The 27,959-nt window shown below is 35.0% G+C and overlaps 1 protein-coding gene across 2 annotated transcripts; it reads left to right on the top strand.

Moving 5' to 3' along the window:
• The first annotated feature begins 18,140 nt into the window (after window positions 1-18,140).
• LOC145100726 (uncharacterized) lies at window positions 18,141-19,826 on the top strand. 2 transcript variants are annotated; one of them, XR_013705219.1, is made up of 4 exons: window positions 18,141-18,755; window positions 18,828-18,977; window positions 19,056-19,303; window positions 19,370-19,826. XR_013705219.1 is itself a non-coding variant. In XM_079037884.1 (3 exons), the coding sequence occupies exons 1-3, from the start codon at window positions 18,968-18,970 to the stop codon at window positions 19,493-19,495; spliced, it is 384 nt and encodes a 127-aa protein (XP_078894010.1). In that variant the 5' UTR covers window positions 18,141-18,967; the 3' UTR covers window positions 19,496-19,826. The 2 variants fall into 2 exon arrangements, 1 of the variants encoding a protein (XP_078894010.1); XM_079037884.1 differs by having other exon boundaries at window positions 18,141-18,977.
• Window positions 19,827-27,959: the final 8,133 nt, after the last annotated feature.

Raw genomic sequence — 27,959 nt, 5'->3', positions numbered from 1 at the left:
AATTGGACCCATTGAACTCATCTCAAATTTAGTTTCCATCAACTTCCTAAATTAAGCTGTTAAGCTGGGATTCGTGGAGCTGAAGATGATGTCATCAACGTAAATTTGGACTATCATAAGGTGGTTACCCTCTCTCTTACGAAAGAAGGCTGGGTTAACCGAACCTTGTTTAAATTTAGACATTTTTAAGAATCGAGTGAGAGTTTCATACCATGCTCTGGGAGCCTGTTTTAGACCATATACCGCTTTGTCTAGTATGTAGCAGTGATCTGGGTGCTTCTCGTTCACGAAGCCTGGCGGTTGCTCAACGTACACAATTTCTTCGAGTTCTCCGTTGAGAAAGGCACACTTTACGTCCATCTGATAGACTTCAAAGTTTTTGTGTGCAGCATAAGCAAGAAAGATACGTACCGACTCTAATCTTGCAACTGAAGCGAAGGTCTCTTCATAATCGATACCTTCCTCTTGGTAGTATCATTTTACAACCAACCGAGCCTTGTTACGAATCACATTCCCCTCCTTATCCATCTTATTTCTGAATACCCACTTGAGACCAACAACTGAAGCTTCCTTTGGTGTTGGAATTAGACGCCATACTTTGTTTCTTTCAAACTCGTTCAACTCGTCTTGCATGGCTTGAACCCAATCAGAATGATCAAGAGCCGAATTCACAGTATTCGGTTCAACTTTGGAGACAAAAGAGTTGAACATGCAAAATTCTACTCGAGAGAAGAGTGCAGCTTGTTTCGCTTTGATCTGTGATCGAGTTAACACCTTTTCTGAAGATTCCGCAATGATTTGACTTTGAGGATGATATTTGGTCCATTTAATGAGAGGTGGGTAATTGGGATCACAAGAGGGATGCAGTTCTGCATTGATTTCTTCTTCCAATTCTGATAATGTATCATCATCATTGACATGTGTATTCTCCCCCTCGAATGATGACACTTGTTCAATATCTAGATCAGAATGTTCCCCTTCATTTGGACTTTCGGTTGAGCTAGATGATTGTGACGTTGAATTCTCCCCTGGAATGAAGGACCTTGATCCTTTGATAGAGACGAACCCTCCCCTGGACAGAAGGATGGTCATCAGAAGGTTCACTTAAGAATGACCTTTCGGTTGCCTTTGGTTGATCAGCAACTATCTTCTGTGCAGCATCGTCAATGATTTGCTTTAGACTGTCAACTTTATTATCTTTCGCCTTTGATTCAGAGTCAATAGCCTTTTCAGGCTCATCAAAAAGAAGCATATATTGCTCGAAAAGGTTTGAGATAGGAGCTGTAACTTGATTGGTCTTTGGAAAGATTTCCTGTATTGCACCTTCAGTTGTCTTCATCTTCTTAACATAGCTATCGTCAAAAGTGACGTAGTATGTTTCTTCAATCTTCTTAGAGCGCTTGTTCAAAACTCTATATGCTTTTGAGTGCAAGGAGTAGCCTAAAAATATTCCTTCATCAACCTTAGCATCAAACTTGTTTCAATTCTCTTTTGAGTTGAAGACGAAGCAACTTGAGCCGAACACATGAAAGAATTTCACATTTGGCTTGCGGTTGTTCAAGATCTCGTAAGGAGTGATAGAGAATCGCTTGTTTAGATATGATCTGTTCTTAGTATAACAAGCAGCGGCAATAGCATCAGCCTGGAAATACAAAGGCAAGGAAGCGAAGCATAACATCGTTCGAGCGGCTTCACACAAAGATCGGTAGTGCCTTTCGATGATTCCATTCTGCTGTGGAGTATATGGAGCCAAGAAATTATGAGTCGTTCCCTTCCCAGCTAGAAAATCTTCAAACTCATTGTTCTTGAATTCCAAGCCATTGTCACTTCTTACATGACGAACCACTTTCCTCAGTTGAACCTCAACTTGCTTTATGAAGAGCTTGAGCTTAGGAGTAGCCTCTGATTTTTGCTTCAAGAAAAACACCCATGTGAAGCGAGAGAAGTCGTCAACGATGACCAAAATGTACTTTTTCCCACCAATGCTTTCAATAGAGAAGGGCCACATAGATCGATATGCAACAACTCCAATGGTTCTATCACCTTTGTATTGATAATAGAAGGATGACTTTGTCTACTCTGCTTTCCCATTTCACAAGCTGCGCATAGATGTTCTTTGTCGAATTTGAGAACTGGAAGACCTCGAACATGATCTCCCAAAACAAGCTTGTTGATATCCTTGAAATTAAGATGAGACAGCCTTCGATGCCATAACCAACTTTCGTTTGAGTGAGTCTTCGTTAGCAACCAGACTGCTCATTTCCCTCGAATTGGATTGAGGTTTAAAGGGTACATTTCCCCCTTTAGCTTTGATTTCAACAGAATGTTGTTTGACTTCTTTTTGACTATCTCTGAGCCTTCATTATCAAACAAGACCTTCAATCTGGTTCCAACTACCAGCTGTGATACACTGATAAGGTTGTGCTGCAGTCCTTCAACATATGCGACCTTTCTTATTGAGAAATCACCATTCGTAATCATTCCCTAGCCTTTGATAGTCCCAAACAAATTGTTGCCGTACTTCACAATTCCATCATCCTTGAGAGACTGAAACTCCCTCAGTTCTTCCTTTCGTCCTGTCATGTGACGCGAGCAGCCACTATCAATATACCATTCTTCGTCAAACTGCTCGTCACGTATAACCTGCAAAATATTAAGCAGATTTAGGAACCCAAAGTTTCTTGGGTCCTTGTGGGCCTTTTACAGGACAGGGAATAGCAAGAGAAATATCAACCATATAAGTTCTTATAATTAACGTTGTTTCATCTTTTCTCTTTATTGTGAAAACTTTAATTTTGTTTGGCTTAGATTCATTAGACGTAGGGTTTGAGATTTTGACATCTGCATTCTTTTGGATCTCTTTCGAGCATTTGTTGTTTTCTGGAAAGAGCTTTCCTTTCCCCTTTAAATCTTTTGAAGGATAAGAATTAGAATGAGAATGAGAAGAATTGGGTTTAGAAGTGATATTGGATCGTCAATTATTATTCTTCCTTGGTTGAGAATGAGAACAATCTTCCCTTCTGTTCGTCTGATTGAACTTGGAACCAAACCCATCCTTTTGGTTGCTTTTATGTTGAGGACTGAAGCTATTCTTTCGGTTGCTTACCCTCTAAGGACCGAAGCTCTCCTTTCGGTTGTTTGCTTGCGTTGGACCGACACCTTCCTTTCGGTTGTTTACTTGCATTGGACCAAAATCCTCCTTTCGGTTCCTTACCTGCTGTGGACCGAAGCTTTCCTTTCGGTTCCTTTCATTCCAAGGACCGAAACCTTCCTTTCGGTTTCTTCTTGGTTCTCCTCGTGACTTATGCGTCTTTTCATACCTTACATAATGAGGATTTTGAGATCTCCAAAACTGTTTTCTTTCTGAGAGATTATTCTTGTATCTCAGATTTCTTTGGTGTTTTCGTTCTGCCACCTGTTTTGGATTTTTATGAATGTTGGCCTTTTTCTTTGGAACTTGAGCATGGCCTTCACTTTTTGACGAAGATGTCTCACTGGAAGTTATCACTGGTTCTCCCAAAGATGTTTTGGTTCCACTTGTGCTTGGCACATCATATCTTGCAGGCTCATTGAGTGGTTCCGGCACGTACCTACCTTTCACTCTCCATGAGGTTTTCTAAGATAGTCCTTGGTTTCATCAACGTTATCTATTGGTGCTGACTAGAAGAACTCTTCACACCCAGCTGCATTATCTTCTTCTACCATAGCTGTCAGTTCTGCTGTTTGTTGAGGAGTGACTCCCTGAACTGTGTAGATTTGATTTGGAGTGGTTTGAACCTTTTGATACACAACAACTTTTTCCTTGAGAACTTTAGTCTTGTCTGTCGGCGAGCGAGCGAACTCAACAGAGTTTTCAAAATAAGATTTTTGTGAGTTTCAAGTTCGCTTTTGACAAATTCAGAGTACTCCACCACATCCTCTATAGAGATTTCACTCATGTCATCATCCTCATTAAGTTCAGATGCATTTTGAACATCAATTTTATTTTCTGAACTTAGTTTGGCATTCAATGAGTCAAACTTCTGTACAGTTTCGGTTCTTAAATTCAATCTATCATTTTTGTCTAATAGATTTTTAAGCATGTCCTTATGGTCTTTAGACTTTATGTAGGACTCTATTTTGTCAAGACCAATTTTGTAGGCAGGAGAGACTTCATTAGAAGATACAACATTTTCACAGTTGTAAGCTTCGGCATCGACTTCATCCTCCTTTAACTCAAGGAAGGGTAAAATCATGAGATGTATCTTCTTTCCTATTTCACAATCGAGATGCAATTGAGTGATATTAAAATAAAGTCTTTTAGCAATTAAACAAAAAACATTTCGCTGTTTTAAAAGCTTAAGATTGTCTCATTGCAAATAGATTAACTCATCCTTAGACCTAATTAACTCTTTCTCCTTCTGCTCAATCCACATCCTTCTCTCCTCACTCTTCGATGATATCCTGCTAATTTGAACAGTTAGGTTAGAGTTTTTGACACGAGTTTGGGTGAGACTACTAATTATAATAGAAAATTTTGATTTTAAGCTATTCAGTTCCTTTTCATAGTTAGTAATAGGTATTTTCATAGAAGTGAGAATATTTTGTACCTTCTTGATCAACTCATCACATTCTTTGATCTGTTCACTGACAGGTTTCGCAGCAAAACACCTGTCCTCTCGCTCCTTCTCTTCTTCCAGCCCACCATCTGTTGCATATCCCCTCATCCTAGATACTCCTTCTGTCACCATCAAACATCTTCCTGCAGCATATTCTTCTTTTACCAGCATTTCCTTGCCATGAGTTGGTTTTCTTACTTCTTCGTCCTCTAAATCTATGGACCACACTTTCACTCCATTGAATCCATCATTGTTACCTGTATCCTGTACAATCAAAGCATTAATGGTTTTATTATTAGTTGATGATTTTCTTTTCTTGATCTCCTCCAATCGTCTCAAGAGGTTCGCTTCCTCATCATCCTCATTAGTCTTTTCTTCCTTTTTCTTCAGCATGCAGTCCTTTGCAAAGTGATTATTGCCTCCACAATAATGGCAATCAAATCCTGAGTCACTACCACTCTTCACCTCTTTCTTGGATTCTTCTGACTTCGAACCTATCTTCGGTTCCTCCTTCAATTTTTCAGAACTATAACTTCCCTGCCATTTTCGGTTTTTGTTGGCTGGGAACTTTCTTTTGATGAACTTTCTAGGATTGGAAACCATCAGGGCATATTCTTCACTGGTTAGATCATAGTCAGCAAGATCCAACTCTTCTTCTTCCTCAATAGCACTTTTCCCTTTTGAAACAAGAGCTAACGAACCCAGACTGGAAACCACGTTCATTTCCTTTGACACTGCACTTTCATGGGACTTCAAAATTCCTACTGGTTTCGCTAGAGAGTATGATTTAAATTGTTCGTGTGCCTTTACTGTGGACACGACTGCCATCCATTCGGGTCTGAGACCGTTCATGAAGGTAACTTTCTGTTCAATAACCTTCCTTTCGATCTCGTGTTTTATCATCTTACTTAAAAGATGATTAAACCGATCAAAAGCCTAAACAAGTTTCTCTTCGGGCTTCTGTTTGAAATCAACAAATTCAGAAAGCAGTAAGGTCTGAATTGAATGTTCTAGATCTTCATCAGTGGAATACAATTCTTTCAACCTGTCCCATATCTCTTCAGCTATAGCGTAAGAACTCACCAATCGAAACGTATCCGACTGCAAAGCAAACCTAATCATTCTTAAGGCCTTGATGTTGCATTGAAACTTCTCTTTCTCGTCTTGAGGAATGTCTTTCACATCATTCACAAGCTGATTGTACTCCTTTTGAGTTTTGACAATCTTTGAGGTGCTTGAGTGAGCGAATGGGCCAACTGTGATTGCTTCCCAGATCAAGTACCCATTATCTTCTGAGCCGATCACATAATCTTCGAAGTGGTATGTCCAAACTTCATAATCCTGAGTGTACAAGATTGGAATCCTTGTCGTTGAACCAATACTGTTGGAGATGTTGATTGGATTGGTTTGTGAATCATCCATGGACATTGTGATGATGTTTGATCGATAACTTGTTTAAGATCAGACTTGTAATTTATCGTTAGAGTAAGATCGACAATTAATGAGATCGCCAATATGGAATGACGGCTCAATTAATATCAATCACTGCAGAAAAACTCTAATAACTTCTTCAACAGAAGAGATGTGTATGAATTACACAGCCTCCTACTCTGATACCAATTGATGAGAATTAATATCAGATCGTTTAGATCTTTCACATGTATAATAATGAAGAACAAACAATTCAAACACAATATGATTATGAGCACATAATAGAATCAATGTAAGGCTTATGATTCAAATATAGTCACGCCTCAGTAGAGCTCGATGAAGAACTTCCACTGTAGAGGCGAGCTAGGGTTTACAATACTTATGAGAGAAAACAATAAAAGCGTTACTGACTAAGGATGCATGCATGCACCTTAAATACTAAAACCCTATATTAAAATAATGCACGGTTGGACAGGTCCAAACCGGCAACCAAAACTGGGCTAAGGACCGAGCCCATGATGCAACACAATAAGCCCAACAATTTTAAGCATATTTGAATAAAAATAAAAGGGTTAGAAGTTAGGAAAACCTTATCCTAAACAAAGAAAAGGACAAGGAAGTTGACTTGGTGATTTGATAAAACTCCTATTCCCCATGCAAATCACAATATCCCATACTTTACCGGTTTACCCACCAAATATCCATGCATGGACCAGCAGATCCCCATGCACCAAAAATTCCCTCCCTTTTCTTACTCTTAAGCACGTCAGTAGAAGGAAATGTGGACTTTTCACACATCCCTCTCACTATTACTCTCTTTCTCTTTCAAAGATTCATTTCCAGAGCAAGAGCAAGATCTTGCTGGAAACAAAATTCTCAACTTCTTCTTGGGAAATTTAAAGTAAGTTCTCAAATTCATCTAATATTTTATAATATTTCAAGATGAATCCATATTATTTTATGCATAATAATATGTGATGATCATCCTTAGGAAAACATCCCTCCCAGGGAAGCTCCTCATCTCAGCCAAGAGTTAAAGGTTGAGATCTTCACTCCATAACTCCAGACAACTCCTTAACTAACTCAAGTTGAGCTTCATACCCCACCTTTTTCAATGTTTTAATGTTTTTAGGGGAGAGTACAAGTCAAATCTTGCCTAAATTCTTAAATGATTACATATATACGTATGTTCGTATATGTATGAAATATTATTAAATTATTATTTAGTAATATACTCATGAACAAAGGATTTCTAAATTTCACAAAGAACAGAGGATACTTTGTACAAAAGAGCCTCCCAACTATTGGGTGTGTCCAACTTAACCCCTTTATCTATGATTTCATGTCTAGAGCTAAAAGTATAACATGGATCTTGATAAGTGGACACCACTTCTAGTAATTTTCGAAAATGGAAACTTTGTGAACTAATTGCAAACTATCAGGGGGTATTTTATAAATATTCGATATAAAAGTTTGCGACAAGAAAATATACAAGTAGGACCTTTATGACAGAAATATTTGCATGTCATAAGCTGCTGTCATAAAACCTCCAAGAACATAAGTAACGTTCTATATGTCATAAAGCATAAAATGCGTGTCATAACCGGCAGTTATAAATTTATATAAATTATAACTTGACACTTTTTCTCTTGACTAAAATGACTTATTTTTCAATAAACGAAAAGGAATGAACACGAGCACCTAGTTAACGAGCACAATCAACGATATGGAACGAGAACGATATTTCTATTAAATAAGTACGAGTTTCATTATTTATCTAACAAATAATGAATCTCTAACGATTGCTCAAAAGGTTTTTAATATTCTAGTCAGACAAATCTCAAAAGTACCTAAATATAAAAATATTAGTGTATGTTTAAGTCCTGTAAGGAGTTATAGCCAGAGTCTCCTGGAGGGAGAGCGGGAATTTGGTGTATAGATCTATACGGGGTTTACACCCCGCACCTTCGTTGTTTGCTATAGCTAGACAGACTCGTCTAGGGTGACAAATGTCTTGTCCAAACCGAGGGCGCCTGAGAAACGCCAAAACAGGCACTCCGTCATGATTAGTATGGTTATAACGACTCACTAGAATATGTTATATTAACTAGAAATTTATGTAAGGAAAACCTCATAAATAAATTTTGGCACGTTGTGTTGAGTGTCCTACACGTGATAGGTGATGGTCCGCATTTGTTGTGTTGGCTGTCCTTCTTCATCGCGTAGAATGTCCACAATAGCCATGTTGATTCTTTCTCCTAACAAGTATAGAGTCGTAATACTGCTATTTTACAAATTAAAAAGCGTAGGACTCTATAGAAAATGATTTTCTACGATTTCGATAACGATAAACTAGAACTTACAACTATTTTATAGTAGAAAATATAGGATTTTCTGGGGAAAATGATTTTTCTACAATTTTGATCACGATAAACTAGAACTTACGACTATTTTAGAGCAGATAATATAGGATTTTCCGGGGAAAACGATTTTTCTACGATTTCGATAACGATAAACTAGAACGCACACACTCAATTTTACTCGATAAGAGGAACAAGATTTTCAACCATATTTCCTATTTGAAAATAAGGGATTTTTCTTGAGACTATTGATTGTTACTATTCAAAAAAACTATTCTCAGACACAGCTCGCTTTTACAAATCACACTACTTTTCAAAATCACTCCTTATAAGGATGAACAAAAGTAATGTCATGCAGACATACATCCATGATTTTCAAGGCAAGACTTCAAACAATTTTATAGAAAATATATGATTTTGTGAAAGTACAACAAGAACGATTCTAAACAAGTTTAAACGATTTTATACAAAAATGCTTATGAACTCACCAACTTTTTAGTTGACGCTTTTCAAAACGACTTGTATTCTCAGGGATCTAGTAAGCAGGAAACAAGGGACACTGATGCAAGATCATTTAGCTGTAGTTTGGATTCTTTTCTACTTATGTATTTTTTGTGTATTCGAAGAACAAATATAATATGTAAACAATGTAAGTTTGTTATCTCAATGTATGATGTTTGGATTGCTCTGTTTCATTTATATTCAATTGTTATGATACTGCACAATGAAGTCACCCGCCTCCAGATATTTCCGCCGTCTGGTCCGGGGGTGTTACAGAAGCTAAATGAGTTCCCTAAAATAACATATATCACAATACAAATACATGCATACAAACAATGGTTATGACCTTTCACTGTTCTACCAATGATGTGTGTATATGGACTCATGGCATGTCGTTGTTTCGTCATCAACACGAGTTTATAGGTTCATGACCTGTCATCGCTTCACTGTCAACTCCTCATACATGCATATGAACGAATCATATAACCAAACAACCAATCATACAAAGACTATACTAGTTTATACATACAATTTACACTTGTCATGTGACATTGCTTGTTTGGCCGTTTGGTATTTGTGCTTTCATCTAAATTTTAACTTTTCCATCATACTCATGTTTTTCTTGCAAGGTAAAGTACTTGATACATTTTCGAAAGATTAACCTAGATAGTTTTTTTTAACATATACCAGTATTTTAACACAAAAAAGACGAGAATTAAATGAGAAACTTAAGTCAGTTACAATGAAAATATGCAATAGAAGACATATACCAAGCATACCGGTCAAGATTACAAAAAATTGACATTATTAAAATGTTTACTGGTTGAATTGTGGAATATGATTCTATTTTTAATTTCATTATAGTAATGCGAGACTAAGACCCATTAAAGGATATAAGTTGAATTTCATTTCCGGTCCTCATAGGAGAGAATATTTTCTTCTTGAAAATAAGGGCATTCTGTGTCTTTCAAATTATCCAAATTGTAGGATATATCAGCCCCAATTTTAGCTTTTTGTGATTCTTGTTAAGCCCATTAAAGGATAACTTCAATAACATATTAGATGTAGTTATAGGTGGAGATGGTTAGAAATCCAACCAGTTGTAGAACCAATTCCAGACTTCTAGGGAGAAATAACTATTGAAAAAAAATATGGTATGTGTCTTCATTTATATTCAAACAGAAAGGGAAAGAAGAAGATGACAAATTTACCCCTCTTAGTGTGAGGTTCATGGCAACTGGAAATTTGTTTAGTAACATGTGCCACTTGTAGCAATTGGGCTGGATGGGGGACCCATGAAATCTAATAAAATCTCAACCGATCATCACCTGTTATCTTGCTATCCATTAAGCCACACATCGATCTCACACTGAAATCACTGTTTTTGTCTGCCTTCCATATCCATGAGTCAAAAACTTCTGAAAGTTGTACACTAGCCACCAAACTATTTAGGACAGTTAACTGTCTTAATTCCTCACCATTTTGTGGTCCCCTCTTCCAACACCAAGTTTCAGTAGAGCAGGAGGCATTAATTCTATCATTAATTTTGCAATTTTTATGAGACTCAATCAAATACAGCTTTGGGAAAACGTCTTTGAGCACCATATTATTGGACCACACATCCTTCCAAAAGTGATTTTTAACTTCATCCCCAAGTTTTCTTTCAAAAAGTTATTTATGGAAATGCTCCAATCATCTAACTCCAAACTGGTTTTAACAATTGATAACCAAATACTCGAAAGCCCCTATTTTGCCATTGGTTTTCCATCAATTCCAGATAAGCGACACATAGAGGTAATACACAAAGTCCAAAGACTATTAGATTCACATTTCAGACGCCATAACCATTTAGTAAGAAGAGCAAAATTCATCATTTTAAGGCAACCAGAGCTCTAGATAGCGAGAAGTAAAAAAGAGGGAGACTACTAAGTACAAACTTGACAAGAGTGAGTTTTCCACCAAAGGACAAGTTGTTTTCCTTCCAACTCGATAACTTTGAATTGAATTTATCAACAACTCGTTTCCAATTTGCAGCAAGCTTCATATTGGCGCCAATGGGGAGCTCCATTTGAAACCGCAAACTTTTCATATTTCATTATAATATATCTATTTTATTAATTTTAATATGTTTTTAAATGTAAAATGTTACCATATTAATAGTATATTTTTTGAATTATAAATATAATATACTTAAAATGTTAATTTAAATATCATGTTAAATCCAAAATATAAATCAAACTATCAAATAAAGTAAAAAATTCCAAAGACTATTTTTTTTTAAAATAGTTTAAAACATTTAAATGTTCTAAATCTAAAACTAAATCGTCATGTCAAATTAACTAAAAAAAATATAAAATCCATTTTTTATAATAAATGAATTTTTTCCAAATATTTGTTTTAAAATTAATTACAATAAAATAGTTAAAAATAACATAACCTTATAAATTACATCATGTTACCTTATAAAAATGTAAAATAAGCAATTTCTATATTAATTAATCATAATGTTAAAAGTAACATAAAGTTGAGAATTATATTTAGTTTTGTTCATACGTCAACTACGACTAGCGATCATTAAATCATATAAGTTTAATTAATGTTATAATATGGTTCAAAATCATTACAATTTTATATAATAATTTAGTGTAAGAAACTATTATCTCATAGTTAATATCAATACAAAACTATTTTCAATATGTATATACCAAATTTATCTATATAATTTTATTTTTCACAATGCGCGGATATTCACCTAGTTCATATAAAATCTTGACATAGAGTACATTAATTCTCTTATTTAATTTCTTCTCTTAATTTTGACATTTGTTTTGATCCAGTAAGTAGGAAGATGAAAGAAAGAAAACAAATAAGATGATATTTGGTTACTCAAAATTTAATTCATGGCATTATAAGAATCACAATTAAAAAATTCAGGAAATTTACCATTAAACAACTTATGAGATGGTAATTATTTTGACCATGAAATAATAAATGCTTCTGATAGATCTTGGAAGATAATCTCACTTTTGGATTCAATTTTCTTTTAAAAAAATAAGTGTTGTCAAAGTCAAGAATTTTCTAGCAGTATAGGTAAACGGGTAAACGTTGGTACAAATGTATGTTTGGTAATTATATATGTTCCCCAACCATTTTATTCAAAACTGAAACTCTATGGAGATCTATTAGAACTTAAAAAATCGATACATGAAGTGTGAATATTCCTTGGACACTTCAATACAGTTAGATGCCTCGAGCAGAAAATGGATTCACAATTATGTGAAAAAGGTGATGTGACATTCAACAATATTATACTCTCTTGATATAATATGATTTATGTTGCAGAAAATTTACTTATATTTATGGGACGGTGCAAAACTCAGTAAAATAGATGTGATTCTTGTGTGTAATAATTTTATTGACCTTTGACCTCTTGTTTTAGTTATTGTTCTATGAAGCGAATATTTTGATCATTTCAAGATCATCTTTCAAAGTTATATTGTTGACTTCGGTCCTCCTCCCTTTACATCCTATAATTCTTGGATTTCCAATGATACTCTTTTTGAAGTTTTCAAAAACATGTTTATCATGTTGTCTGTGGGGAAATCTGATTTCATTCTTTTTGCAAAACTCAAGGTAGTTAAAGAGGCAATTAATATTTGGAAAGCAAAATCTGTTGCTGATTAATTTCGGGAATCTTACTCCTTGAAACACAAAATCGATGCCTTTAAGTGTTTAGCAAAAAGCAAAACCTCACATCCTAAGAATTAGACGATTGACGTGTATGGAAATAAAGATGTTTTGAGATAGAAACAACTTGATAAATTGATCTAAAACAAAATATCTAGGATTAAACGAGCTGTAGAAGGTGATGTGAATACAAGTTCTTTATCCATGAAATCATCAGTGGTAACAACAAGAGATCTAAAATTAATGATTTGAAAATTAAAAGAGAATGGACTCGCGATCCCAACATTATCAAACATGGGGTGCAAAATTTATTTTCTTCTAAGTTTTATGAACCAATGGAGAATCAACCAAAATTTCTCTTGGACATATTCATAAAAACACTCTTCGGTGGAAAAAGATTTCTATAAGCTCTCATTCCTTTGCAGGAATCAACGAGGGGTATGGGAGTGTATCGTTAAAAAAGTTCCAGGTCCTGATGGGTTCGCACTAAAAATTCATAAAAAATATGGGATATTGCTAGTATCAACTTTGTCATTTTTATTTAAGAATTTGAATAGACAGGTTGCATTTATAAGGGAGGCAATGCATCTTTCATTGCTCTCTTCCCCAAAGAATGTGACATATCATCCCTTAGTTACTACAAACTTACCAATCTACTTGAGAGCATTTATAAGGTCCTAGAAAAATACTTGCGTATAGTCATAAAATGTAATTGTCTTTATGGTCAACATCAAGCAATCCACATAGATTGAAGGTCGTAACATTATTTTCGGACAATTGATTTGAATGGAGTTTGCACTTGGGGAAAAATGCAAGAAGAAACGAATACAATTTAAAGCGTATTTTGAAAAGGAATTTGACTCCTTTAATTGGAAATTTGTCGATTCTATTGAGAAGAAAATAGACATTCGATTGAAATGGAGAATATGGGTCAATCGTTGGTTGTGGTCAGTGATATCGTCTGTACTTGTTAACGGAGTGACCTACATTAGAGTTGGTCTTTCGTAGGGGAGTAATTTAGGGGGACATACTCTCACAATTTCTTTTTATCCTCCCCATGGAAGGTCTACAGATTATGATGATGACAGTGATATTAAATCATTCATTTATTGATATTAGTCTTCCCCATATCGACATGATCCTCTATCACTTCCTATTTGTCGATGATGTGATGTCTGTGTTGGATGTATAATCCTAAGAATCATTATTGAGTGATACTGCTAATGACATATGATCATATAGGGTCACACCTTAATCAAGTTGGTACTTATTCAATATTTATTAAGAATTCAATTATTAATAAATAAATTCAACTCTTGTATTTAATTAGAGAATAATTATTATTTTATGAAAATAATAATAACAAAAACAACAAACTGGTCATTATATGATATAGTATGATATAATAAGTCATGTACAAAGTTTTGGACACTTTGGTTAACCATGATTGAAGTAGTTAGTTACTCTAGCATGGTTTAAAAGCTAGTAAACATTTTTTTATCCTCATTAAGGCCATATGGACGAAGATAAGATGAGGACTACAGGTTGCTTGTGATACTTCACTCTCTTGTTTCCCATGTTCCTCTTACTAGCCAATACTTTATAGTATTATATTCAAAAGGCTTTACCTTGCATGAGATATATAAATAGACTCTTATGCAGGAAAAAGTTGCTAGTTTTTTGGTCTCCATCTTCTACTCTTTCTCTCCCAAAACCGCAAGCAACACAGAGCCTGGAGCTCTCTTCCTTTTAAAGTTTGGTGCTTTTGTGTCTTCTTTTTTAGTGCTTATTTGTTAATCACTTAAAGGCTTAAAGAACAAAACAATACAAGATGAAAACTAGCATTTTGGGTACCTTATCTTGTTGGTGGATCACTTGTAGAGAAGATCAAGTTTCTTGTTCTTTCCATCTACTTCAACACCCCAAATCCAAGAGGGTCCAAAGGCTTGTCATTCTAAAACACCATATGGTTGTTTTTTATATCATTTAAACCTATTTAAAAGGATCCTTGATGGTTTGGTTATGTTATAAACTCAAAATTCACTAGAAGTTTTTTAAGCTTCTGTTACGGTTTTTGTGAAAAATTATCTTATTTTTGTATCAAAACTCATCAATGGTATCAGATCCATCTTTTAAATGTTAGAATGATTTTTTTGTTATGATTATCTTTGTTTTCTTGAAAACAAAGATGGATTTCTGTTTGGCTAAAGAAATGTTCATATTTGTTTTCTTTGGCGATTTGTTGTTAAAATTGTTTATTTTTTATATAACCATTTTTCCATACATTTTGGTTATATAAAAGTTGCCTTAGAAAAAACAAAGTTGTTTTTGATATGTTTGTTGTGTACAAACAAGCCATTAGGACATTTGTGGTTGTTATTTATTTATTCATATGATGATGTAATAGATAAATATGTATTATTTCATTTGTTCATTTTTATATGTAATAGATTAGTTTTAGACTAGTTGTACTTTATTTTATAAAAATGTAACAAGATGGATCATGAAGATCTTATAAAGATATGAATACATGAAGCCTTTTTGAAGACCTTGAAGTGTCCTATTAAGTCCTTTAAAAAATAATTTAATATTTGTTGTGATGATTCACAATAATTATTACTAGAAAATGGTTTTGTTTATACACTATATAATGCATATTTGTGATGTTTATTTTTTTTATTATGAAATGTTGTATGTGTGTAAATGTGTTTGCAATGCTAAAAATATTTTCAAAAAAATAATATCAAACTTAAGATTTAGAGTTTTAAATAAAAGTTTCCAAGATAAGATGTCAAAAATTGAGTTTTTGGTAAGAAGAGTTTTAATTTTTTAGAACCCTTAAATAGCCAAACTTTTAAAGAAATAAAAAGGTTAATTTTTTTTAAAACTTAATCTAAACTCCATAACTTTATAAGAAAATGTTATTTAATTAAAAAGTTAAAATCAGGTTCCAATCACTATAACGTCAAATTAAAATTCAATATAAATTTTAACCGGTAAAACTAAATGTGAAATAAATTCAAATTTATAAATTTTGAAAACTTTAAATGTCCAATGGAATATTTTATACAAGAAATATTCATGATAAAAATATTTTAAAATTCTAGATTAATAAAACATTGATAAAAACCCTTATTTAAAAACTTGAAATCAATGCAATCAACTTAAAAACCACTTAGCATTTTTGTGCAATTCTTGTGGGTTTTAGGGCTACCTTATTCATTTGGGTTGTCAAAAATGGTCAAGGTGTTTTATATTTACTTATAGGATAAAATTCACCTAACCATTTGTGAAATATAATTCCCAAGTTTTTTAAATAGATGATTTGATCAATTTCTTATGTGATAAAGGTCACCTAAACATAAGAGTTTTGAGGCATAGATGAGATGAACATGCCATTAAAAATAAAGTAATGTTTTTTTGGATCCCATTAATCTAAGACTTAGATAAGAGTTGTAATTGGTTATCAAAACCTACCGATCAACAAAATTACTTGTGGTGTGGGTCATCGCCTCAAGGTATTTTGGAGTTTTTGACCATATATGTGTTTTTGAAAAAAACTTATTTACCTAATAGGTATAATTTTAAATATATTTACCATACATGGTTATTTAGTATTTTATTTTATTTTATTTAATATAATCTTTTTGTTTTTTTCTTTTCTTTGCTTTTAATGTTTATTAATTGTTTTTCACAAACATCATTATAACTAACACATCATCTTACAACAACCAAGAAACAACTTTAAAATTTAAACCAACAAACAACTTTTTAAATCTAAACCAACAGATATCACTTCAAACTAAAAAAATTCATAAATTACATATTTGAAGTACAAAACTAATAATCATTTGTTACAAAAGACAAAAGAAAATAAAAAAAACATTCCAAATACTATCAGTACTCATATTTGTTTCCTCTATAGTAGTAAAAGTTAAAGGAACTTCAAAAGATTCTTCATCATCTTCTTCTCTAATTTCTTATTCTAACACATCATTTGCAATAACATCATTATCGGTTGTTATTGCATTGCTTGCAACAACAACTTGAGAGATTGAGTGGGAATCCTCATTCTGAACAATGTCTAATATGACATTAGCATCCAACTACAATCAAATACATAAAATAAAAAAATAAAATAAAAAAGAAACCAGAAATCAATAGATAAATCAACACATATTACAATCAAATGGATAAATTCGAACATAAACTGAATTTCAAGTACATTAGTTGTTACAATTAGCACATCTTTGCATATTCAAGCAAATAGAAACCAAAAATCAAACTTACAAATGTGATTGAAGCAAATACAAAATTAGAAATCTAGATTAACAATCTAACATCAGAATGTGATTTCACAAACCTATGACTGAAGCAAATACAAAATCAGAACAATATCAACTATCAAATAAGCAAACCTCTGATTAAAGCAAATACAAAATCAGAAATCGATTTCACAAATGTAGATACCAAAAATTGAACTTCAAATGGACCTAAACTAAAGATTACAGCCGAAAAATTGAAGTTATTATAAAAAAATGAAATTGTATATGAAGCAGAAAAACGTATCTGGATCGTAGTAGCTACCGAATTCGCCACTGGATTCGGAAGGCGTCGTCGATGGAGTCGACGACAGAGGTGTGTTGGTGATGATGGTCTTGACGGAAGGTGTGCAGTTGTGTTTTACCTAGGGAAGAAGACGTAGCGGTACAAAATCGATTTTAGTAAGTGTTTTGGTCAAAAAACAATTGAACTAAAATGGACCAAAGTATATGAGAGGTTGTGATGTTCAATATAGAGCAAATAAGTAATGTGAATCAAAGCAAAAGAAATCGTTTACAAGGAAAGCCCTTGATCCTTGTTAGGATCTTCGGTATAAAACCTTTAGAGGTGATAACAATCATCTGCCTTGATGTTTTTATTGATTAAAATGAAAGTTACAAAGAAAAATGGAATGAGTATGAGTACAAGCGATAATATTCTGCTAAGTGTCATCTGTAGTGTGATGATTACAAGTGTTTTATATAGTCAAACCCTAACAACTAAAACTCCAAGAATTCTGGGATCCTCCGAGATTAGTTATAGCCGTTTGCTTGACTTAATCCTCTGGGTCTTTTGCATAGTTGTGGTGACTATCCGTTGAGTATATGAATTTGACTAGTTATTTCTGCATATGTGAGAAAGACAAAAGAATATCCGTCCCTTATAAATAATAATAAAAATATTAGTCAGGATCCTGAAGTATATTCAGGATCCTGAGGTTTGAGGATCCTAAGCTTTTGAGGATCCTATGATAGTTTCGAGATCTTATCCCTAACAATTTCCCCCAATGATTCTTGCAAGATATTTTGGAGTTAGTTTACCAAAATTCAAGAGGATAATTTCTAAAAATATAAAGAAATAAATACGATAAGATTTTTTTTAATTTTAAACTCCAATGGATAGGATTTATCCGTTCAAGAGTCATCATAGCCTGTCTAATCAATCTTCCTCTCTCATTTACCATTAGCATAAATAGAGGCAATTAATTAGGGCTACTCCTCCATGTGTCTTTAAGCTTTCATTCAGTCGCCTTTGAAGGTACATTTGTCTCATATTCTTCTTAATTTTCTCTTTCACTAACAATGGGCAACAAAATGTCTGTATCTCGTAAGGACATCCTCAAGTCCTCTGGGGATGATTTCATCGATCAAAGGATCTTATCCTACGATGAGATCTGTTCTTTCAACGATGATGATATCGAATCGTTGAAAGGATCTTCAAACCCTTCGATCCAAAACACCAACCTGATTTTGCTTCTCCGTCTTGGGTCAGCTTTCCTTGATATCCGTTTGGTTTGGGTCTGGAATACCCTTTTCCTGGGAATATTTTCAAGTTCTTCGATGTTACCTAAATTTTTTACGTCCAATCCATGCCCATCGTCTGGAGAGTCTTGTTTTGGGTTGAGAAATTGAACAAGTACATAGGCCTAGATATAGGTTTAGTTGAGTTGGCTCACTTGTATGATCTTGCTACCTTTGGGAATTCCCATTTTCTTCTTAGGATTAAACCCCACCAATCCACTTTTTTTTTCCTGAAAACAAAACATAACGACAGTGCTTGGAAGGAAAAATATTTCATTGTGAGACGTGACTCACTCCATGGTGGGGGTTCCTTACCGAAGTCCTGGGTTAAAAAGGTTAGGACTGGCATTCCTTTATACCGAGGATCCTGGGATATAACTTTCATCATCTTGTCTGCTGTTTTGCAGCTTTCAGGTTCAAATAACTTATTCCTGTCATCGAGGATACTAAAGAAAAGACAAAGAAGCTCTTTGTTGTTCTTGCGGCTGATAGATCCTTCAAGCTCGATTTTCCCAGTATTCAAGAAGGCTCATCTACCACTACATCAATGGAAACCAGTAAGATCCTTAAATTTAGAATCGATGAAGATCCTGAATGAGAATTCCGTATTGATAATGATATTGTATGGCATATAGGATCCAAGGATTCTCGTCCTAATGCTCGATTCGCTTTATCTGACCTTGAAGATAATGTGTCTAGCGCTCTGATTGCAGTCAAAAGGGAGAAATCTATCTTGTCTCTTCCTCCTAAGAAACCTCTCATTGATATCACCATGAAGGCCCCAAGTTCCTGTAAGAGGAAGACCTCCGAAGCCACGAATCACAACTTGGAGAACCTAGGAGCCGAAGAGTTACTTCAGAAGTTGCTTTGCTTTTCCCAAGCAGTAAGTGTTTGTGTGAAATTAGTTTCCAATTTCCATTTGTTTCTACTAACGCCATATTTATTTTAGGTTTTTGCTAATGTTTCTCAATCTATGATTGATCTAAGGATCCGTGCCAAGGAAGTTGAGCGAGTTCTAAATGAACGAAAGAGGGAGTGGAAGGTGAAGATCACCTTAGGAGGATTGAGTTATTGATCAAGGAAAAGGCCGAGAAGGAGGAGGAGCACATCCTGTAAATTAAGGAGGTGATTTCTGATGCAAAGGCAAGTGCGGAGGTGGCTATCTGGGAGGCCAAGATCAGGTTGGATGAGGATCTTGATAATTCAGGATCCTGGAACGTAGCTGGTTGGCTACTGAGGATCCTGGTTCTAAGCCCGTGGAAGAGGAGAAGCAGAAGGGTGTGGCCGATGATGACCATGCTAAGGTCTAGGTCTATAAGAAGTTAGTTTGAATAGCTTTTTTTAGTTATTGATGTAGAACAATTAACTTTTGGTGGGTTGGTGTACAACCCCTTTTTTGAATACAATGGTTGTATTTTCTTTTCATTTATTTCCTTTGATCATCCTGCATAATTGTTTTGTGATACTGGGATCCTTAGATCACTAGGATCCTAAAGAACTTAGTTCTTGCAAACAATCCTAAAAAATCTCTTAGTAGATTATAAGTAATCATTCTGAACTCAAAGAATTAAGTTCTGGTAGTCAAATAATATTCGTTTAGGATCCTAAATGTTTTGGATCCTCAAACTTTACTTAGAGTTTTTAAAAAATAAGGATATATGAAACCTGGAGATCTTAGGAAGAGTTTGAAGTTATGAACTCCTTGTCTTCGTATAACCTTGCTTCTTGAAGGGATCTTTATTTTAGAAGCTTGTTAGGAAGGATATTCAAATTTTAGGAAGGATCCTTAACTTTAGCTTGAGGAAAGTCTTTGCTATGAATCTCATTTGCTTAATGAATTACTGGGAAAAAAAATTCCAAACTGTATGATTGTTGGATAAGGTGTCTAAGTCCATAACTATATTTGGTATGTACTTGACCTGACCCGGCATGATCCATTTGGGTTGCATGGCATCATGCATTTGGATAAACTAAAATGAGAGAAATAACACTTATGGTTTATTAATATATTATAAGGTCTAATATATTAATAATATTATTTAATTAGTATTGATCAAGAATTAATCTAGAATTAATTAAATGATCAAAAGGAAACTAATTAAATATATGGGTTGATTGTGTAAATCATCCATACTTGTATAGTGGACTAGATGCTCCATGGATTATCAAGTTGGGCTAAGGTCCATAGGATGCTACATGGAGTTACAAACCCATGGGTCATGAAAATGAAGTGTCATGTCACATTAGGGTTTACATGGTGTAACCGTAGATGTAAAACACTATATAAAGGATATGAAGCTCACCAAAATCGGTTACTAGAAGTAACATAGAGGGCAAGCCGATTTATACGTGTGATATTCTCTCTCAAACTTTATTCCAAGAGCATTTGGTGTTGTGTGAAACATTTGAGGCATCACACTTGGGGTACTAGGCTCTCAAGGTTTTCAAGGAATCAAATCAACTATAAGGTATGTAATTCTAGCCATCTTTTATGTTAAAAGTTCCCCATGTATGCTAGATAGGTTTATGAACCTTAGAAATCATATTTTGCATGTATTTTAGAGAAACATAGATTCAAGGTTTTCTAGGGTTGCATGTACACTTAGGGGTGTTAGAGTGCTCATAACCCATCAGTGGTATCAGAGCCTAGGCTCGTTTGTTAATACTTGATGCAAAATAGTGTAAAAAACAAATTTTTGAGCTATCTACACAGGGGACTCGACGAGTCCATGGGGGGACTCGACGAGTCCAAGTGAATCTTCAACCAACTCAGCGATTCAGTTTGTGCACTCGACGAGTTGGCCAGGCAGAGTGCAGAATTTCAATTTTTGCTACTGGAAATGGACTAGAAACAGTACCCTAAACTGTTTTGGTGTTTTAAAACTTGTTTTTTATGGGGTAATGGTTGTTCTAATCCATTTACAATGGCTAGTATCAAAATTACATGATTATATGTGTTCATATGTTCTTGAAATTTTGATATGAATATTCATGTTCTTATGAGTTCTTGCTAGATCATAGGAATTACTTGTTTAATGCTTAATTCATGATCTTTATGTGTTTTAATGGAGTCCATAACTTGGCCTCAAGTTATGGATAACCAAAAGTCTCTTTGTTTTAAACCCATTAAAAGAACACATAAGTTACAAAATGAAGAGTCTTCATTTTAGTAACTCATAAGTTATGAATTGAAGAGTTTTGTTAAGTTACAAAACTCGCCCTCAAGTTTTGGAAATTTAAAGTCATCTAATAAACTTTAGTTCCAATCCCTAGATTTTTAAAAGTTAAAAATAAGTTAATAATATATATATATATATATATATATATATATATATGTGTGTGTGTGTGTGTGTGTGTGTGTGTATGTATGTATAAGATCAAGTCGTCTTACCGTTAGTAAGCCTCATTCACGAAGCCGATCTATAAGGGGGGTATAAGGTTGTTGCCTATAAAATGACAACTTAATGGGTGTCCACTCTCACCCACCGCTTCCTTGATCGATGGAGGATCGATAGCCGAACGGGTAGGACAAGGACTTATAAATTTCTCATTAAAAGTATGATAAATATTATAAAGTAACTAAATGTTTTATTAAATTCTCAATCTTAGTTACTTTAGGAAAATGTGAATAAGGTGCTAATCCATGAAATTACACTTTACACTTTGTTTAATTCGTTAGTGGAGCGTATGTGGTTAACCGGCACACTAAGTTGGACTTAACAAGGTATGTAAATGGTGATTTAAGGTTTATTATAGGTCGGTGGAGCGCGTGTGGTTAACCGACACATCGATTGAGCGATAAACTTTAAGAGTACCAAGTGATTTGCATGGTTACTTCACACCTCGTTTTGTGATCCTCGGTATCTTAGTCACAAAACTTATAGGGCACACTCGAGATTGAAACATGCCTTTTAAAAGTTCATTGAATCACAAAAGAATCTAGGAATTTCTAAGAACCAATTAAAACCTAATAATTTATATTTCGGTTTTTGGTGGAAATTGGTGAATTGTCATTCACCTACCTTTCAAATATGTTATAGCTTAGATTACGACATCCCTCTTCTAAGTTATGATATATTGTGATTGGATCCTAGCCTTAATATTACATTTGGGTGTTTTATTAAGGACTATCTTTATATCTAAACTAAACTTGTTTTCTTCTTTTCAGATGTCTTCTAACAACACTGCTTCTGGATCAAACCCTACTGGCTCCTTTTCCATCATGAACCTATATAGGAGGGTCATCTTCGACGGTTGAAACTTTATGGATTGGATCCAGAACGTCAAGATGGTGACTCGCTACGAGGACAAGGAATATATCCTGGATAAGGAGCTAAAGGAAATCAATGAGTCTACTGCTACTCCCCAGGAGATCGCTGACTTCCGGACTCATGAAAGAGATGCCACCAAAGTGGCATGCATCATGATGGCCACCATGACAGATGAACTCCAGAAGTCCTATGAGGACTACTACCCTTTTGAGATGCACCAAGATATGATGGAAAGATACCATCAGAGTGCTCGTCCAGAGCGGTATGAAATAATCTCCTCCATAATAACAACCATGATGAAGGATGGGGAATCCGTCACGAGCCACATGCATAAAATGAAAAGGTATGTGGATCGTTTGCTGAAGCTTAATATGAACTTCCCCGAGGAGCTAGCAATAGATATCATTTTGCACTCCTTACCCTCGTCTTATGATCAATTTCGCATGACATACCACATGAATAAGGAAGAAGTCACACTCACCAAACTTCAAGGACTTCTAAAGACCGCAGAAACAAGTCTTAAAGGTAAGTCGATTGTTAACACTCCTACTCCTACTCCAAACTCCGTCCCTGTCCTGGAAATCGGGAAGGGGAGAGGGAAGAAGAGGAAGAGCCCTTCGAAGGGTACCAAGGGTAAGACCCTTGATGGCTCTTCTTCAAGTGGAACCAAGAAAGGTTTTGTCACTCCTTCTGACACAAAAGAGGCTTAATTCTTCTATTGTCATGAAACGTCGCATTGGAAGTGGAACTGCCCAAAGTACCAACAAGATGTGAAAGATGGGAAATTCAAACCCAACCATGCAGGTATTTACATTATTCTATCTAAAAACTCACCCTATTCTAACTCTTGGGTGCTTGATACCGGTTGTGGTATTCATATTTGTTCTGATTTGCAGGGACTAAGAAGAAGTGAGAATGTGGAGCATGGAAAGATAAACTTGATCATGGGGAATAGGAAAGCTTCACTTGTCACCAAGATTGGAGTTTATTCTTTTTTGCTAAGTAGTGGGTTTACTTTAGATTTGAATTAATGTTGTTATTCGCCAGAAATGGCAAGAAATTTTATTTCCTTTCATGCTTTGTACAAACACGAATTTACCTTTTCTTTTGATAATGAAATTGGTGGAATAAATGCTTTCTTTAATAATGTTCTTTATTTTAAAGCATTACCTTGTGATGGTGTGTATGAAGCTGTGTCTGTTGTAGATAACCTAGGAAATAATGTGTTGTGTATTGATTCTTCTAATAATAACATGGATAAAGTATCATTATGGCATTGTCATCTTGGACATGTGAGCAAGAAACGTATAGGCCAACTCCAAAAGGATGGAGTCTTGGAGTCATTTGACGTAAAGTCAGATGATAGTTGTGAATCATGCTTACTTGGAAAAATAACAAAGTCACCCTTTACTGGTTCTTTTGCAAGGGGTGAAGGTTTGTTGGATCTAGTGCACACAGATGTGTGTGGACCCTTCAAAACTGTCACGAGGGATGCTAATCGTTATTATGTGACTTTTATAGATGGTTATAGTAGATATAGATATGTCTACTTAATCAAGCATAAGTCAAAGATTTTTGAAAGGATTAGAGAGTTTAAACAAGATGTTGAGAATCAATTGGGCAGGAATATTAAGATGCATCGATCCGATCGTGGTGGTGAGTATCTTAGTACAAATTTGCTCGACTATCTTAAGGAATGTGGGATTATCTCACAATTGACAGCTCCCAGGACACCATAGTTGAATGGTGTGGCTGAGAGGCGTAATCAAACCTTGTTGGATATGGTTCGTTCCATGATGAGTCGAGCTTCGCTACCAATCTCATCTTGGGGGTATGCCTTAGAGACTGCCGCCCATATCCTTAATCTGGTCCCTACAAAGAAAGTTGCCAAAACTCCTCATGAGATGTGGACTGGTAAAGTTCCCAAACTAGACCACATCAAGATTTGGGATTGAGAGGCTTTCGTGAGACGCGAGACTCATGATAAGCCCGAACCTCGAAGTGAGAGGTATATTTTCATCGGCTACCCACAGAAATCCTTTGGTTACCTCTTCTACAGACCTAGTGACAATGTGGTCTTTGTAGCAAGGAGGGGTGTCTTTCGAGAGAGAGCTCATAAACCAAGGAAACAGTGGGAGGCAAATTGACCTTGAAGAAATTCAAGAGTCAAGTGGTGAAGGAACTTCAAACCCTAGCACTCAACATGAGGAGGAAACTCCTGTTGAGCCAATTGACAAGTCTGTACCTCCGAGGCGTTCCACAAGGGTTAGGAATGCACCTGAGCACTACTATAGTTTCCATATTACTGCGAAAGGTGAGACACTTATCAGTGATGAGACATTGGTAAGTCTGGATGAACCTAACAGCTACGCGGAAGCCATGGCAGGCCTCGAGTCTATTAAATGGAAAGAGGCAATGGACAGCGAGATACAGTCCATGTATGACAATCAAGTTTGGAACTTGGTTGACAATGTACCAGGTCATAAGACAGTTGGGTGCAAATGGATCTTTAAGAAGAAGACCGACATGGATGGTAATGTACACACTTATAAGGCACGAATGGTTGCAAAGGGCTTTTCTCACACTCCGGGAGTTGATTATGATGAGACCGTTTCACCAGTAGAAAAGATTAAGTCTATCAGGATCCTGTTATCCATTGTTGCATTTCATGATTATGAAATATGCCAAATGGATGTCAAAACCACCTTCCTTAATGGAAGTTTGGCTGAAGATGTTTACATGAGTCAGACAGAGGCTTTTGTCAGTACCGAATACCCTAATAGAGTGTGTACGCTCGAAAAATCCATTTATGGATTGAAACAGGCACCTCACAGATGGAATCTTTGCTTCGATGAGAAAGCCAAAGAGTTTGGCTTTTCGAGGAGTGAAGATGAATCTTGTGTCTATGTCAAGGCTAGTGGGAGTATTGTTAGCTTTTTGGTACTGTATGTGGATGACATACTACTCATAGGAAATGACATCCCAACCTTGCAGGAAGTGAAGTCCTGGCTTGAGAAGTGTTTCTCTATGAAAGACATAAGAGAAGCTGCTTATATTCTAGGGATAAGGGTTTTGAGAGACTGAAGTAAAAGATTAATTGGACTTAGTCAGAGTACCTACTTGGATAAGGTGCTGAAGAGGTTCAGCATGCAGGATTCCAAGAAAGGAGAGTTACCCATCCAGAGTAGCGACAGACTAAGTAAAACTCAGAGCCCGAGTACTGAGGCTGAGATAGCAGAAATGAGTCAAGTACCTTATGCTTCTGCAGTAGGCTCGATCATGTATGCTATGACCTGCACTCGTCCTGATGTGGCCTTTGCCTTGAGCATGGTCAACACATATCAAGGGAACCCTGGCAAGGCTCACTGGACTACGGTAAAGAGTATCGTCAAGTACCTGTGTAGGACTAAGGAATGGGTCCTTACCCTCGGTGGGAGTGATTACTTGAGAGTTGTAGGGTATAGTGATGCTAGCTTTCAGACTAATAGGGATAATTTCCGCTCTTAGTTGGGCTGGGTCTTTACCTTAAACGGAGGAGCAATCACTTGGAAGAGTTCCAAGCAGGAGACAGTGGCTGATTGAACTTGCGAATCTGAGTATATAGCAGGAGGCAAGACAGCAAAGGAGGCGATATGGATGAAGAACATCATTGGAGACCTTGGAGTTGTACCAACTATAAAGGAGCCAATGGAAATTTTCTATGATAGTGAAAGTGCAGTTGCCTTAGCCAAGGAACCAAGGCATCACGGGAGATCCAGACACATCGACAGAAAATACCATTTCATCAGACATCGAATAGAAGAAGGACTCCTCGTGGCAAAGAGGGTATCATCAGATGAGAACCCAACAGATCCCCTCACGAAGGGACTGAGTCGGTTTAAGCATCTCTAGCATGCTCAGAGCATAGGGCTGAAGGATGATATTAGTTTAGTAGTGAGATAATTTTGAAATTTGTAAAGTGTAATTGACATTTGATGATGAATAAAAGTTGTGTTTATTTATGAGTAAAGTGTTGCTATCTTTTGTCAATAGTTTACTATATTTCTTTTGCATGTTTTGACTTCTAGAATAATTATGTTTGGTATATCATATTATTCGAATTCTCCACAGTCAGTCATATGTTGGAAGTTGGTATGAATCAAGACTTTCATGAGTTGCTTGTAGAGGTCTAAGTTGTTGGACATGGCTACAACACTCATGAGTGCTCATAAGTTCTGAGCATTGGATTCAACCCACGCTTACTGGTATCACTTCATGGAATTTATCTCGAGTGATCGTGAGATGGTAATCTCTAAATATTATTAAAAGAGAACCTTTAATTCACCAATGAAGCAATCAGAGCCTTGATTGTGTTTTAATCCTATGTTTTCCACCCTTAAATCAAATTGATGACATCATCTTCTACAAATAAAATTCAAATACAATTACATTTAATTATAAAATCTATAGTAATTATAGAATCTTTAAATTCAATATTTTTTTTTTAATTGAAACATATCATTCTATTTATATACATGATATCAGTTTCTCTTATTAATATTATTCCTAATTTAACTCCCTTATTTATAGCTTTTGATTTCCAAATTCAAACCCGTTTACATTTTATTTATTATTTATTTTTTTTAAAATCATTAAACAAGCATATCAATAATTAAGTTATTAACCTATAAAATCTAATCTGATCCCAATAAATCAACAAAATATTTAAGAGTCAAAACTAAAGTCAATATTATTCATAATTTATCTCCCAGTATATCTCACATAAAATGAATCAATTTAAGATAATTGTTTAAATTTTAAAACTAATTAAATAAGAAAGTCAATTAATTTGAAGTTTTAAATTAATATAGTTGATATCTTTTTTTTCCGGATGAATAGCCGAAAATCTCCAATATGATATCTTAGGATCCCAAATTTTTTAGAAGATAATGATTTCCTTATTAAAAAACACCACATATATACTATTACACGGAAATGGTTATTCTTATGATTTTGGATTGAGTCCTATGATTTATAATGTTCTTTTTGAGCAATCTTCTTCTCCAATTCTTTTTTCCAAGCTCTTACTTTACTCTGTTCTCCTTATTCTTCTTCACTTTCTTGCATTTACTATGTTCTTATTATTTGTTATTACTGTGTTCTTGTTGAGAAATCATGAAAAAAATTAATCAATCTACTTAATCATATTATTTTCATTCATTTAGTTACAGAAACAAAATTATTCCCTTTTATATCGATTTTTTAATGTGTTGACCCATGTTTGTCAAG

Source organism: Lactuca serriola, chromosome 4 (genome assembly GCF_051521515.1).
Source record: "Lactuca serriola cultivar US96UC23 chromosome 4, Lser_US96UC23_V15, whole genome shotgun sequence".
NCBI lineage: Eukaryota > Viridiplantae > Streptophyta > Magnoliopsida > Asterales > Asteraceae > Lactuca > Lactuca serriola.
This window is presented reverse-complemented; position numbering and strand designations above follow the sequence as displayed.